Genomic DNA, 12,161 nt, shown 5'->3' with positions numbered 1-12,161 from the left:
AGATTCTGAGTACTAAAATGACCTAGGAATGTGCCCCTTCTATTCACAAGCTGCTATCATTATCAACCTCCACAATGAGAGATGTATGCCTGATCTGCAGTGAGATATATGTGTGTCAGTTTAGATTTCTAAGTGTGCCAAAAAATTACAAACTCCTTTTTTTAATTTTGGGACTCTAAACAGAGGGGGCACAGGGTATTGAAGGAATTAGTTTGGAGCCCTCCGTAGAATAAAAAATTTGCCCCATTCTGGTTTCTTTCCACTTTTATAAGCAAGAGTAGACTGATGTGTATCCTTTTATTCCTTCTCTTTCTTATGGTTTTCTATAACTTAAAATTCCTCCATTTGTTAATGCTCAGTTTAATGATTTGCTAGTCGTTATGAGAGGTTTCAATGGTCTTCCCTAGGGGAATTTTGACATTAAGTACATAGGGAAGAAAATCGGTGCATTAAAAAAAATGATCATTAATGGAGGTAGTTGCTAATGGAAGTTTTACTGTACCAACATTTTGACCTAAATTAATGTTTTGAAGTTCAAATAGTAAAATTCCTTCAAATTAAATGCCTTTTGTTCTCAAGAAATTACAACTGGAAAATAAAATGGAATCCAATTAATTGGTTGTTAAAAAAAAACATTCATTCTGTTTCAAATTCGTAAAAATACAAGTTACATAAACTATCATTTTATTGAGTATTCTTTGCAAGCCTTGATTTCTTACTTAAGTTTTAAATGTGGAAAAAGATGTGGCTGCAGCATCTCATATTATAAACTCAAATCAGGGTGGAATATGCAAGCATTTCTAATATATTCATTGAGGAAGATTTAAAAATAAAAAGGAAGTGGGAGGGGGGATTAGTATGACTAAATGGCCAGAAATTTGGGGGTTTATAGGAAAAATAGGGATTTGAATATTAAAATGAAAATTTTAAATTATGCATTAATCTTTTAATGGGTATCTCATGCTAAAGTCCAATGCTGTACTTTTAACATACTTAGATTCTGGATTTAAAAATTAAAGCCAATGGGTGGGAGGCAGCATTTGGAAGAAACATTCTTGTTTTGTTCTTTTGAAGGAACTAGAGATGAATATATTGGGAAATTAAATTGAAATACCAAAGCAACATTTTTGAAGGAACGAGGAAGCACCTTTGTACAATCACGTACGAAATTCTTTCAGTTTTCATATGCAAACTTAAATAAACTCAAAACATCTTTAATTTTACTATGTAAAGTAAAAAAAAAAAATAATAATAATAATAAATAGATCTTGCATGAATAATACCATTATACATTTACAGTATGAGCAGTGAGATATTATAGTCTGTAATCAGAAATTTTTGGTTCTTAATAGCTTTGAAATATGGATGAGCTTTGAACTAGTTCAAATTTATATACTGCACATATTATAGATAAATTATTAATATATACACATATGTACAAAAATCATTCTATAATACAATTTACAAGAAATTCAATCAAAGTTGTACTCTGCAAATAATTTACCAATGCTTTACTTTTGATCAACTTCTTACATTTTGTCACGCAAAACACAAACAAAAGCTCACTTGAACCAAATAATTCAATTTTAATCTAACCAATGTTTTTGATTGGACAGATTTCCAATCAGTGGTTAAAAACAAGTATGCAAGTTTAATACACTCGAACCCAGCTACAACAAACCAGCTTAGGAGATTGCTATAACGATGAGTTTGCTCGTCAGATTTTTGAGAAAAAAAGGTCTAATTTGTAAAGATACTTTTACATATAGCAGAGTGGGGTTAAGCTGCAACTTTATTCTTTGAAGAGAAATCAAGACATTTAGAGATATTTTCAGAATTAAAATTCATCACATACTTTCTTACATATTTGCGGGGCAACATTTTGAACTTCGAAATGTTAATATACAAAGTTATTTTATTATCGATTTTAAAATCCAACCAGACAACGAGTAGGGTAAAACAGAACATCAAATAAATTTAATGGAAACAAAAGCTAGTTCAAAAGGTTGATCAAAAATATTTCAAAAAACAAAACAAAAAACAAGACAGAAAATAATGATGCTTTTATAACTATACTGAAAAAGGTAATTACAAGCAAAAGTTGCGAACTTTCTTTCACCTTCATCTACTTCAATTTCAGCAACCTTTTCTTAACACAATTGTGTTTTATAAATAATTTGATAATAACTTAAAATAATAGTAATAAAGTTAATACTTACAAATAAATTTAAATCTTTTGATGTGAATTTAAAATGCAACTACTTTCTTTTTAGTTAATTAAAAAATACAATTATTTATACCATTGAACCCACACTGGGGACCGTCACTGGGATCAATTTTATAAAAAAAACTTGAGAATTAAGAAATTTTTGGATCACTATCACCAATTCTCTAGCCTTTGGTGATTGTTATAAGAGTTTGAAACTAAATCAACAACATAAGGTTTCAGAAAAAAACCATTTGAAATGTTTGCTACAACCGAGGAATTGTTATGTCCTATGTTTACCATAGCCAGGTTTGGTTGTAATAGATTCACATAATTTTTCTTACCATTATTGCGGGGGAAAAAAAGGAGCAAAGAAGACAATTAAGTTCGACTTCCATTTTTCAGGATTGACATTAACTTGTGTGAAATATACACTTTCACCATTTGAAGCTTTGTATTTAAATTAATTTTCTTGCACTACAGGAGGACAAAACTTTGTCTGTAAAAAACTTGAAATGTACAAATAGTCAAGATGATCCTGCTTCAGTCATTTTGTATTTGCAAAATAAAGTCAATATTATGTCTATATAATGTTTTTTCAATATTTGAAGTATTAAACAGTAACAAAAATTACATGTGATGTCAATCCTGGTGGCAAATGTATGATTACTTTCAGATAAATTTATATTAATTTTTTAAAAAATAGTAAAATTATACCAATCACTGATTTAGTATTAATAATAATCAAATCTGCATAAAAATTAAAGTAATAGGCAGGGTAACAAAAACAATAGATACTAAAAGATTTTGGAATCACTACTTGGCTTTTATCACAAGACAACACATGAAGTACAAAATCTGAACTGCATACATCTTTACAGCATAATTAGAGCTTTTACTTGTTGATTATCTTTAACATGATAAAAAAATAATTAATGCTACATTATGCAAACATTTTAATGAACCCAACTTTGGCACTTGTTGTTAGGCTATATCTTTTTTCTTATGTAGATCACCTCATAAGTAATTCGGTTGTTGATGAATCAACTTCTGCAATCTTGTACTTTAAGACACATATATTTTGGTAAAGTGTTCACAAAAGCTACTTTTTACAGTTTGTAATTTAAAGAGGGGGAAACAAGAGTGGTTTTTCCATAGGTATAGGACATAACATAAACACAATCCCTGCCATTTTAAAATTCAGGTACCGGCAGCATGCCATGGAGGCCAAGTCAATAATAGGAACATTGATAAGGGCAACTAATAAATGAAATCTCCTAGTCAACTAAAAAGGAGGATACATAAAGAGTATACAACTATGGTTGACTCTTATAAATATTTATAAATATTCCAAGACAACCCGTATTTGAATAAAAGAACATCCTCTCATAGAGAAGCTTTTTATTAACATAACAAAAGAAAGAGAGAGAGAGAGAAAATCAATAATTAACAATGAATAATTCTTATGTCAGGAATTTTTTACAAAAGGAAGAGAACTATGTACAGTAAGCATAATGAAACTCATAAATGCATTTTCACACAAACAACATAGGATATGAAATAATTCTTTAGATAAAATAAACTTCAAAGTGAGATTTGGGTGAAAACAATGAAGCTCTTACATATGTGTGACATACTCCCCTTCCCCCCTCCTGTACATCAGAATTATAGCAATGGCCACTGTATACCACAGCAAAGCCGAATGCAATAAAATTGTACTAGCTAGATAGAAGGCACAAGGAACTCCTGCAGAATGAAAGCTTTCCTGCAAGATTTTTCATCTTTTCACTCAAGAAATGCACCCAGTGACGTAATGTGTGTACATTTGCAAATGTGCTGTTACAGCCATTGAAGTGGCACTGTGACTTTCATGGATGAGCATCACCTTTTTTTTTTCATATACTGGATTCTTTTGGCAATAAAACTTGAGATCTAGCCAGTGAAGTAAAATCTGAGCCAACATTTGAGGTAGCAGTTGAACATTTTATTTCTGTAAAATATACAAACAATTTTTGTTTTAAAATATAGATTAAATTACAATAATTACGTAAACAAGTAAAAAAATTCAGGAAAATAGCAGAATTAGAAGAAGTAGCCTATTAGTTATCCCCTCCCAGACAAGCCCAGAGCATTAAATGAGGGAAGGAAAATGAAAGATCTATAAGAGTTTATCCAGCGGAACTGCTCAAATATTGCAGCAGCTAAGACCAGTAAACAAATCAAAAATGTTAAGTTGCTAAATATTTTTGGGGGGGAAACCTATTTTGAAAGTATGATTTCCATAAAAAAATTATTTTAAAAATATCCTTCTGCAGAAAACACAATACCTAACCTTACATCTATTATTGGGATGGGGAATAAGATTTTAGAGCTTTTATATTTTCTTTGTTTTACAATGATTTTTTTTCCTGTTTGACAAAGTGCATAGTACTCATTCGATAGAGCTCTCTGCTCTACAAAACTATGATAATCTTCTTTATCAGTAATTTAATTGCTAATAACTTTTTAGGCTTAAGAATGGAGTATCAAGGAGGTAAAAATCACCATTTTTGACACCTGCTCCTCGTCGCTTTTCATTGAGGCCATAAAGCTGCTGAAGCAGCCCGGGACACTTGCAATGTATACAGAGAAAGTGTCATAAGTGAGTCTACAGCATAGAAATGGTTTGCAAAGTTTGAAAAGGGCGATTTTGATGCTGACAACTCACCCTGGAGTGGAAGACTTGAACTTGACTGGGAGGGCATGGTGTGCTGGGAAGTGCTTGAAAGGAATGGCCCAGTCACCAAGGAGTTCTACATATTCCAGGTACACAGCGGGAAAGAGGCTATGCGATTGAAAAGACCCTATCCAACAAGACCAAACCATACTCCTTCACAACAATCCTATGTTGCACAAGTCCTCAAAGCCACACCCCAGAGCTCGAATGGAGATCCTTCAGCATCTCCCCTATTTTCTGGACCTTGCACCAACAGATTACCATCTTTTCCGCTCCCCGTTGAAGCATATGAGGGGCTTTACATTTAACAATGACAAGGATGTTAAAAACTGGCTCAACAACTTCTTCCATACCAGAGCAAGCAATTTTTGGCAGAACGGCATCGACAAATTGGCCAAGAGGTAGGAGGAGTTAGTAAACAGCAACACTGAATATATAATCAATTGTACTTAAGATTTTTGTTCGTGAAAAGTTTAATTAAAAAAAATTGTGAGGTATACGATTTTTTTCTTGAGGGACTTCAATAAAAATGTTTCATAAGTACTTGGGCCTGATTTCAAAGTACTAGCAGACCTCAGACCTTGACTTAGGTCTTCAAAATTTGTCTTTAGAAAGATCCCCCCCCCCCCTTTTCCTACTTCACTAGAGAAAGCTTAATGCTTTTAGGTCTTCACTCTTCAGCTTCAAAAAACTTTTGGGGGAGATTACTTGACCTCTTCCTTCTTAAGACCATTAATTCAACCAAACAAAACCTAATAAAGCAGTGTTTTTGATACATAACTTCCAAAGATTTTTGGGGATGAGCTTCCAAGCCACTTCTCCTAAGTTCCTCAACGATGTCTAAAGCTTGCGTTCACACTAGTTTCATATATGTTATAAACTACCATAATAGGATTGGCAATGAGGTAAAACTAAGAGTTTTAGGGAGTTGACGCCCAAAACCCTTTTTTCGGCACCTTTCTCTGCCTTCTTAGTCCAGTAAATTTAGGATATTTTGTACCAAAAAGTCTTTGAAATACTCCCCACATTCTTGACTAGAAAGCGTAAAATGAAAGAAGCATTTTTGGATCAATCATCATTTAAACATCAACATTTTTTCAAATGATTAATCTAAGATACTTGAATCTTTACAACCATGAATAATTTTCACTTAGCTAACAAATTACAGTGAGAGATGTTAAATTACTTTGTTTCTCTGATTTTAAAACAAGATTCAAGTTCCACAAAAAAAAAAAAAAAAAAAAAAAAAAAAAAAATAACTAATAAAATAAGTTATATACTTATAAGAGGAAAAAAAAAGATCTTCTGCCAACACACTTTTCCATTGGCGGTACATTTTTCAGGTAACGGTTCACTTGAAGCACTGATTACTTACTTTTATTTACTATTTGAGAGCAATATCACAAACTATTTTGAAATGTTTAGAATTTTAGGAAACTAATATTTGAAATTCGCAGCAAAAAGTTCAAAAGATGGCTAATTTGATTAACTAAATAGCAAGTTATAAATGATAAAAGGTAATTACATTGCGTGAAATGATAAAAAAAATAATGGCCAAGTCTCAAATTTCATTAAAAATATTTCTTGTAAAAGAAAACGAAAATCAATTTGAGAAAGAAATTACTTAAGCTTGTGTGTCTTAAACCTCATTATATCAGCATACTCAAGTCAAAAAAAGCTAATTAAGTTAAATCTATGAGTCAAATATCTATGGAGAAAAAATTTCTTCTGAAGCTTGATGAAAAGCTCTAGATGCTACTACTATTTAGATAACACCCAGCTTTTTTAGCATTCAAAACAAATATCCTGCCAAAAAAGAAAAAAAAAAAGAAAATAATAAATATAAATTTTGAAAACTTTTTTTTATGAAATAAAATTTATTTTGAGGAGATCAAATAGGCAACATGAATGCGAAATTTTTTATTTTCTTTCTCAGAGTGCATTCAAATTTCACCAAAAAAAAAAAAAAAACCAAGCAGTCCAAGAACTATTAAGGAATTGCCCTTCCGGGTGAAAACACACAAGGTGTGCAATAGCACCTCATATATTTATTCACTTTAAATAAGGATAAACCAATCTACTTTTCTTACAATAATGCTATAAAAGTACTGTACTTTCTCATGTGTTTCAAGTCAATTGTATTGTTTAAAATATTTTCACGTCTGATTAGAAAACAATTTTACTCCAACAATGAAAATAATTCACAGAATTTACAATGTATTGTTCAATGGTTTTCTGAGTGACAAAGTTAGACTTTCCTAATACTAAAAAATAATTACATTACTATGCTCACATGGAATTTCTAAATAAGCATTATGGGTGGAAGGGAGATCTATGTTTTATGATTTAAGCAATATACACATTGAAATGCAGTGATCAAGCAACTTAATTTACTGTTTACACAAACAGAAATAATTTGATTTAGTAAATATGTGTATTATGCAGAATGAAATCATGCTTCAGAAGTAAGATACTGCAATGAATCATCGCAAAACAAGAAGCTAAGTCAGCAAAAATTTTACTCAAATTTATTACTAATCTCACCATGCGACCACATTACTGTACATTAACCTAATAATGGCTAAAAAAATAATACTGATATTTAAAACTTAATATTTAGCTTTTGAGCAAAGAAAAAAAAATCAAAACTAAAAGTTGTATCTAAATGAATACTTAACCACCAAAATATTCAATTCAGTCATGAAAAAAAAAATAGTCAGCCAAATAGAAAATGAGCCATTAGCTCACAGAGAAAGTTATATTAATATGCAAATTTAAACAATCAGGAGCAAAAATATCAACAGCTATTTCAGCAATAGGAATTTTTTTTACACCAATTTAGCATTTTTTATGATTTTTTATCATGGTAATACCCTCTTTCTATTTCTTAACGTGCTGTTTTACGATCAACATCTGTGTTTCCATTTTGCAAAAGAAAACAAGATTTTCAAGCATAGTGCTACCAAACAGTTAAAGTGTTTTCCGCTTTGGTTGCAATTTTGTCTGTTTTTTATTTCTTGAGTCAGGTGATCACAGGATGCAATGGAAAAACTGAATGTCAATTTCTTCGGGGTCAAGTTGCAGGCGATTCATCCCAATACAGTTCAGAGGGACACATAAAACAATTATTGTGTTTTATAGTACTCCCAACTACAACATCAGTAAGTCCAGGGCAGTAGATCAAGGTCTGCACTCATGCAAGAACTAGTCAAGCAAAGTGAGCAAATTGGAGAGTTCACTAAAGAAAATCTACAAAGGTGAATTCTAAGATAGTCAAAACCAGTTTTTATCCAGAAATTATCAATACCAGTAGGCCTAAGCAGTTTGCAAAGAATGACATTATCCACTAACAAAACCTAAGTCTTCCCACTATTGGGGTAGGTAGAAATAGTTTCACCTTTTTATTCAAAAGAAAAATTCTGTTACATATTATTCTACAATCTTCAATCCTTAACACTCACTCTCATAAACTTCACTTTCATTTTCAGCTACATTGAAATTCTTTTGTGCAGTGAAAATTGTTTATCAAAACTTGAACCATTTCTTTTTTGAAATGCATAAACAACAAGTGCTATAAATGTATCAGTTATGAAAATGTTTCTATACCTCTGATGCAGGCCACTGAAATTTGTCACACAAATGACAAGAAAGCAGAAGATAAACTTACCTTTCAGCATGTTCATTTGAGTTAAAGGATAAGGAGGTTGAGTGCGATACAAAAATGTTAGCCTTTCTTGAACACAGCTAGCAGATATCCTAGCTTCAGCATCTTGATCCCAGCATTCTTCAATTGTATCACATAAAGAACTAATGCCCTAAAAAAGGTTAGGAGAAGTTCAAAGACACAGAAGAAACAAAAAAAAAAAGTTTGGGATAAAACCTTTTTTAAATCACTGCAAAAAATACTTTTATGCAACATATTTAATTTTGCAATTCTTGCATCAAGAAGTAAATGATATATTTTTTAAGAATTATAATAAGCAGATACAGTTTATGGTACAATAAAAAATTCTGATGTATGCTGAATCAATAGCTAATAAAAATTTCTTGGTGTCTGTTCATTTATGATGCATAAAAGGATTAACCCTCATGTAAGTCACATGTTGAAAATCAACATCAGTATCCTGTACAACTTTGTTTTCAGGATTATATTTCAATTTGGATATCATTCTTCTACTGATTATTTCAAACAAAGTTTTATTAATTAATCAAGGGCTGGAATTTTATGAAATATGTGCAAAATTTTGTATTGAAGAAAAAGAGACATTGGAATAGGCTTAATGATGTAAATTTGCTAACTGTTAATTTTTCTTGAAAAGTTTTTTTTATGCAGGGTCACAGTAATATTGATAAAATTTTTATCATCAACATTAAGCTTTAGTCAGATATTGACTAAATCAATTCAATATTGATCCACTCATTAAAATGATCAAGTGCGGTAGTCAGATTGGAGCTTTTAAAAAAAAAAGGAAAGGTACTGATTTTAATCTTAGAACAATAAATATCAAGAGCTATAAAACAAACACCATTATTCAGAGCGTATGCTTTGTTCTTGTTAACTTTGCTATGGACTATATACCCCTCTCCCTTTTTCTTAAAGGAAAATCGTGAACGACTCTGAAGTTCCTTTATCATAAAATATAAGTGTATTGCAAAATTTCCTTACTCCCCTTTTCGAGTTTAGGTGCAAAATTTTCTCTTCACAAAGAAAAATGTCACACATGAAGATGTAATACTTTGTCAATTCAAAATTGTTGGGTGTAGATTAAAACATCAACCACTGCTTTTGAACCCTTTCTGCTGTGTCTCCTATCCCCTCTACAATTCAAACATTATGAAACAACATCACGGGGGTAGAAATCTTTTCTTATTCTGGCGGGGGGGGGGGGAATTCCATTATAACCTGATACACACTTACCAGAGTTCCCACTCCTTTACCAAAACAGAAAGGACTTTTTAAGGACCTTTTTAAAATAAATTAAGGACCTCAAAATATCAACTACTCATCAACTAATTTATTATCAAATCCATATATATGTACCACACAAATATGCCTTAGTTTTTAAGCATTTTTTTGCAGAAAAATAACACTTTTAACATTGCAAAGTCAGACTAAAAATAGTGGATGTAAGAAAAAAAAAAGCTTGACTCTTAATTTTTTCCAAAAAACATTCTTAAATGGATGTCCACGAGAAGGAGAACTAATTTAATAGTACTTATTTTAATAGTTTAGTTTTTAGCATGATTAAATATTTACACAAAAGTTAATAAATCACTACCTTGAATCATTTATTCAAGGGTTAAAATTCAGGGCAGGATGACACATACAGAACTTTCTCAAATCCCTTCCTTGAAAATAGTATGGACAGAAAATTCCTGTCCAGACAAGTTTCATTATCATTTCATTAAAAATAATTGCTTGTTAAGAATTAGTATAAATTTTGAGATAAGCACAGCACTTCAAGCACAAACTTTTACAATATTGACATACTGAAGAAATTGAATTTTAGCATCTGATATACACAAGGTGACCACAGGAGGAACAAAATCATGTTCCCTGATTTCTCCTTGTCCAACTAAATTGGTCCGATTTCTCTTATAGCCACTTTTTCATTTTCATAAGGTTATATATTTACTCCTCCTTGTTACTTGAATGCACCTAGCCAATAATACTATTTCAGGCACTAATTTTTTCTATGCAAAATGGGCAAATATAACACAAAATGTATGGAGACTGCTGATTTGTTAGGAAACATTATTTAATAAGAATGCAAAAACTTCATTCACCAAATGAATGTTTTTCCCATTTAAAATTAGTTTACTACTCTCCCTATATCTCCAAAGAGAGCCTATTAGTATTTTAGACTTAAGTTTTTAAAAACTTTTGAAGAACATCCCCCACTGTTCCTTTCCTTGAACTTCACAAAAGACAGTTTTAAGTTGGGCTTTCAACATTTCCATTTCAAAAAAATTACAGAATAGCGCCTGAATCCCCTTAGCCTTAAATCATCTAAAGACGGCCTAAAATAGTGTTCTTAAAACTTCAGCTACGAACAATTTTTGAGGGAGAGCCCTCCAAACTTCACATAAAATTGTCTAAATTTGCGTTTTTACCACTCCAGTTTCAAAAACTTTCAAAGGGGAGCCTTACTTTTATCCCACCAAACACAGCCTAAAATTTTTAAGACTTCAATACTAAAACTATTTTTGGCAGAGTAGCTCCTAATTCTCCTGCGGCTTCAATGCAAAGAACTCGCGACACTCTATCTCGACATCATTCATATTAACAAACTGCCGTCTGGACAGAAAGCGAGTCAAGGTCCGGAAAAGATGATAATCCGAGGGAGCAAAGTCAGTGGGCTGTATGCTGGATGGGGCAAGACTTTGATAACTTGTAGGTCAAGTTTTTCTTTGGTCAATCTGGCTGTGTGCTAGAGTGTTGTCATGTTGCAAGAGTGCACTTTGTTGACTAGTGCTGGATACTGAGCCTTCAGAAGGTCATAGACTCTGCAGTTGTTGACTCTAGAGGTCAGTGTCCACAGCACGGTCATGTGGAACAAACTCAAAGTGAACCACTCCATAGAAATTCCACCACTAGCATAGCATGACCTTTTGTTCAAAGCGAAGCTGGCAAGATGTTGCAACTGTTTTCCCATGTCTGGATTTCGGAAAAAAATCCATTTTTCATCTCCAGTAACGATTCCAAAATCGAAGATCTTGGGGGTTGGAAAGCAGTTCTTTGCAGATCTCCACTTGCCGTTGCTGCTAGGAGGGAGTCAATTCATGAGGAACTTCTCGACAGCGCCTTTCACAAACCCTAGTTGGTGGAGGTGTCCATTGATGGCACTTTGGGAAGAATCAAGTTCTGCTGATAATGCTCGGGTCCTAGAACGCGGTTAGTGTCGGATAGCTTCCAGAAAAACTTGGTTATCGACAACAGATGGCTGTCCAGATCTTGGTTTCTCTTCAAGGGTCGTATTACCTTCCTTAAAAGGCCTAAACCAATTTTGAACAGTGAGCTCGTTCACAGAACCTGGATTGTCAACATCATTAATTTCTTTTGCCGCTGCCCTTGCATTAAGCTCTTTTTTCCACAGGAAACGCAAAACAACACGAATTGCTAGCTTATCATCCGCCATTTCAAGAAATTGTAACGTCTACACAGGTGCGAGAAATCAAAGCAACTGATAAGGATTATCAAGGTCAAACTCCGCTCTACCATTTTAGATCAGCTGTGCA

At 32.4% G+C, this 12,161-nt stretch overlaps 1 protein-coding gene across 1 annotated transcript in view; it reads right to left on the bottom strand.

Moving 5' to 3' along the window:
• Positions 1–4,101: 4,101 nt before the first annotated feature.
• LOC129231635 (activin receptor type-2A-like) overlaps positions 4,102–12,161 on the bottom strand; it is a 37,348-nt gene continuing 29,288 nt past the window's right edge. Inside the window, exons 9-10 of the mRNA XM_054865998.1 lie at positions 8,590–8,737; positions 4,102–4,196 (exon numbers count right to left, since the gene is read on the bottom strand). Of these exons, the coding sequence (XP_054721973.1) occupies positions 4,102–4,196; positions 8,590–8,737 (243 nt within the window). The remainder of the gene's footprint in view (positions 4,197–8,589; positions 8,738–12,161) is intronic.

Source organism: Uloborus diversus, chromosome 10 (genome assembly GCF_026930045.1).
Source record: "Uloborus diversus isolate 005 chromosome 10, Udiv.v.3.1, whole genome shotgun sequence".
Lineage (NCBI taxonomy): Eukaryota > Metazoa > Arthropoda > Arachnida > Araneae > Uloboridae > Uloborus > Uloborus diversus.
The sequence above is the reverse complement of the archived record's forward strand: the minus strand, read 5'-3'. Positions and strand labels throughout refer to the sequence as shown.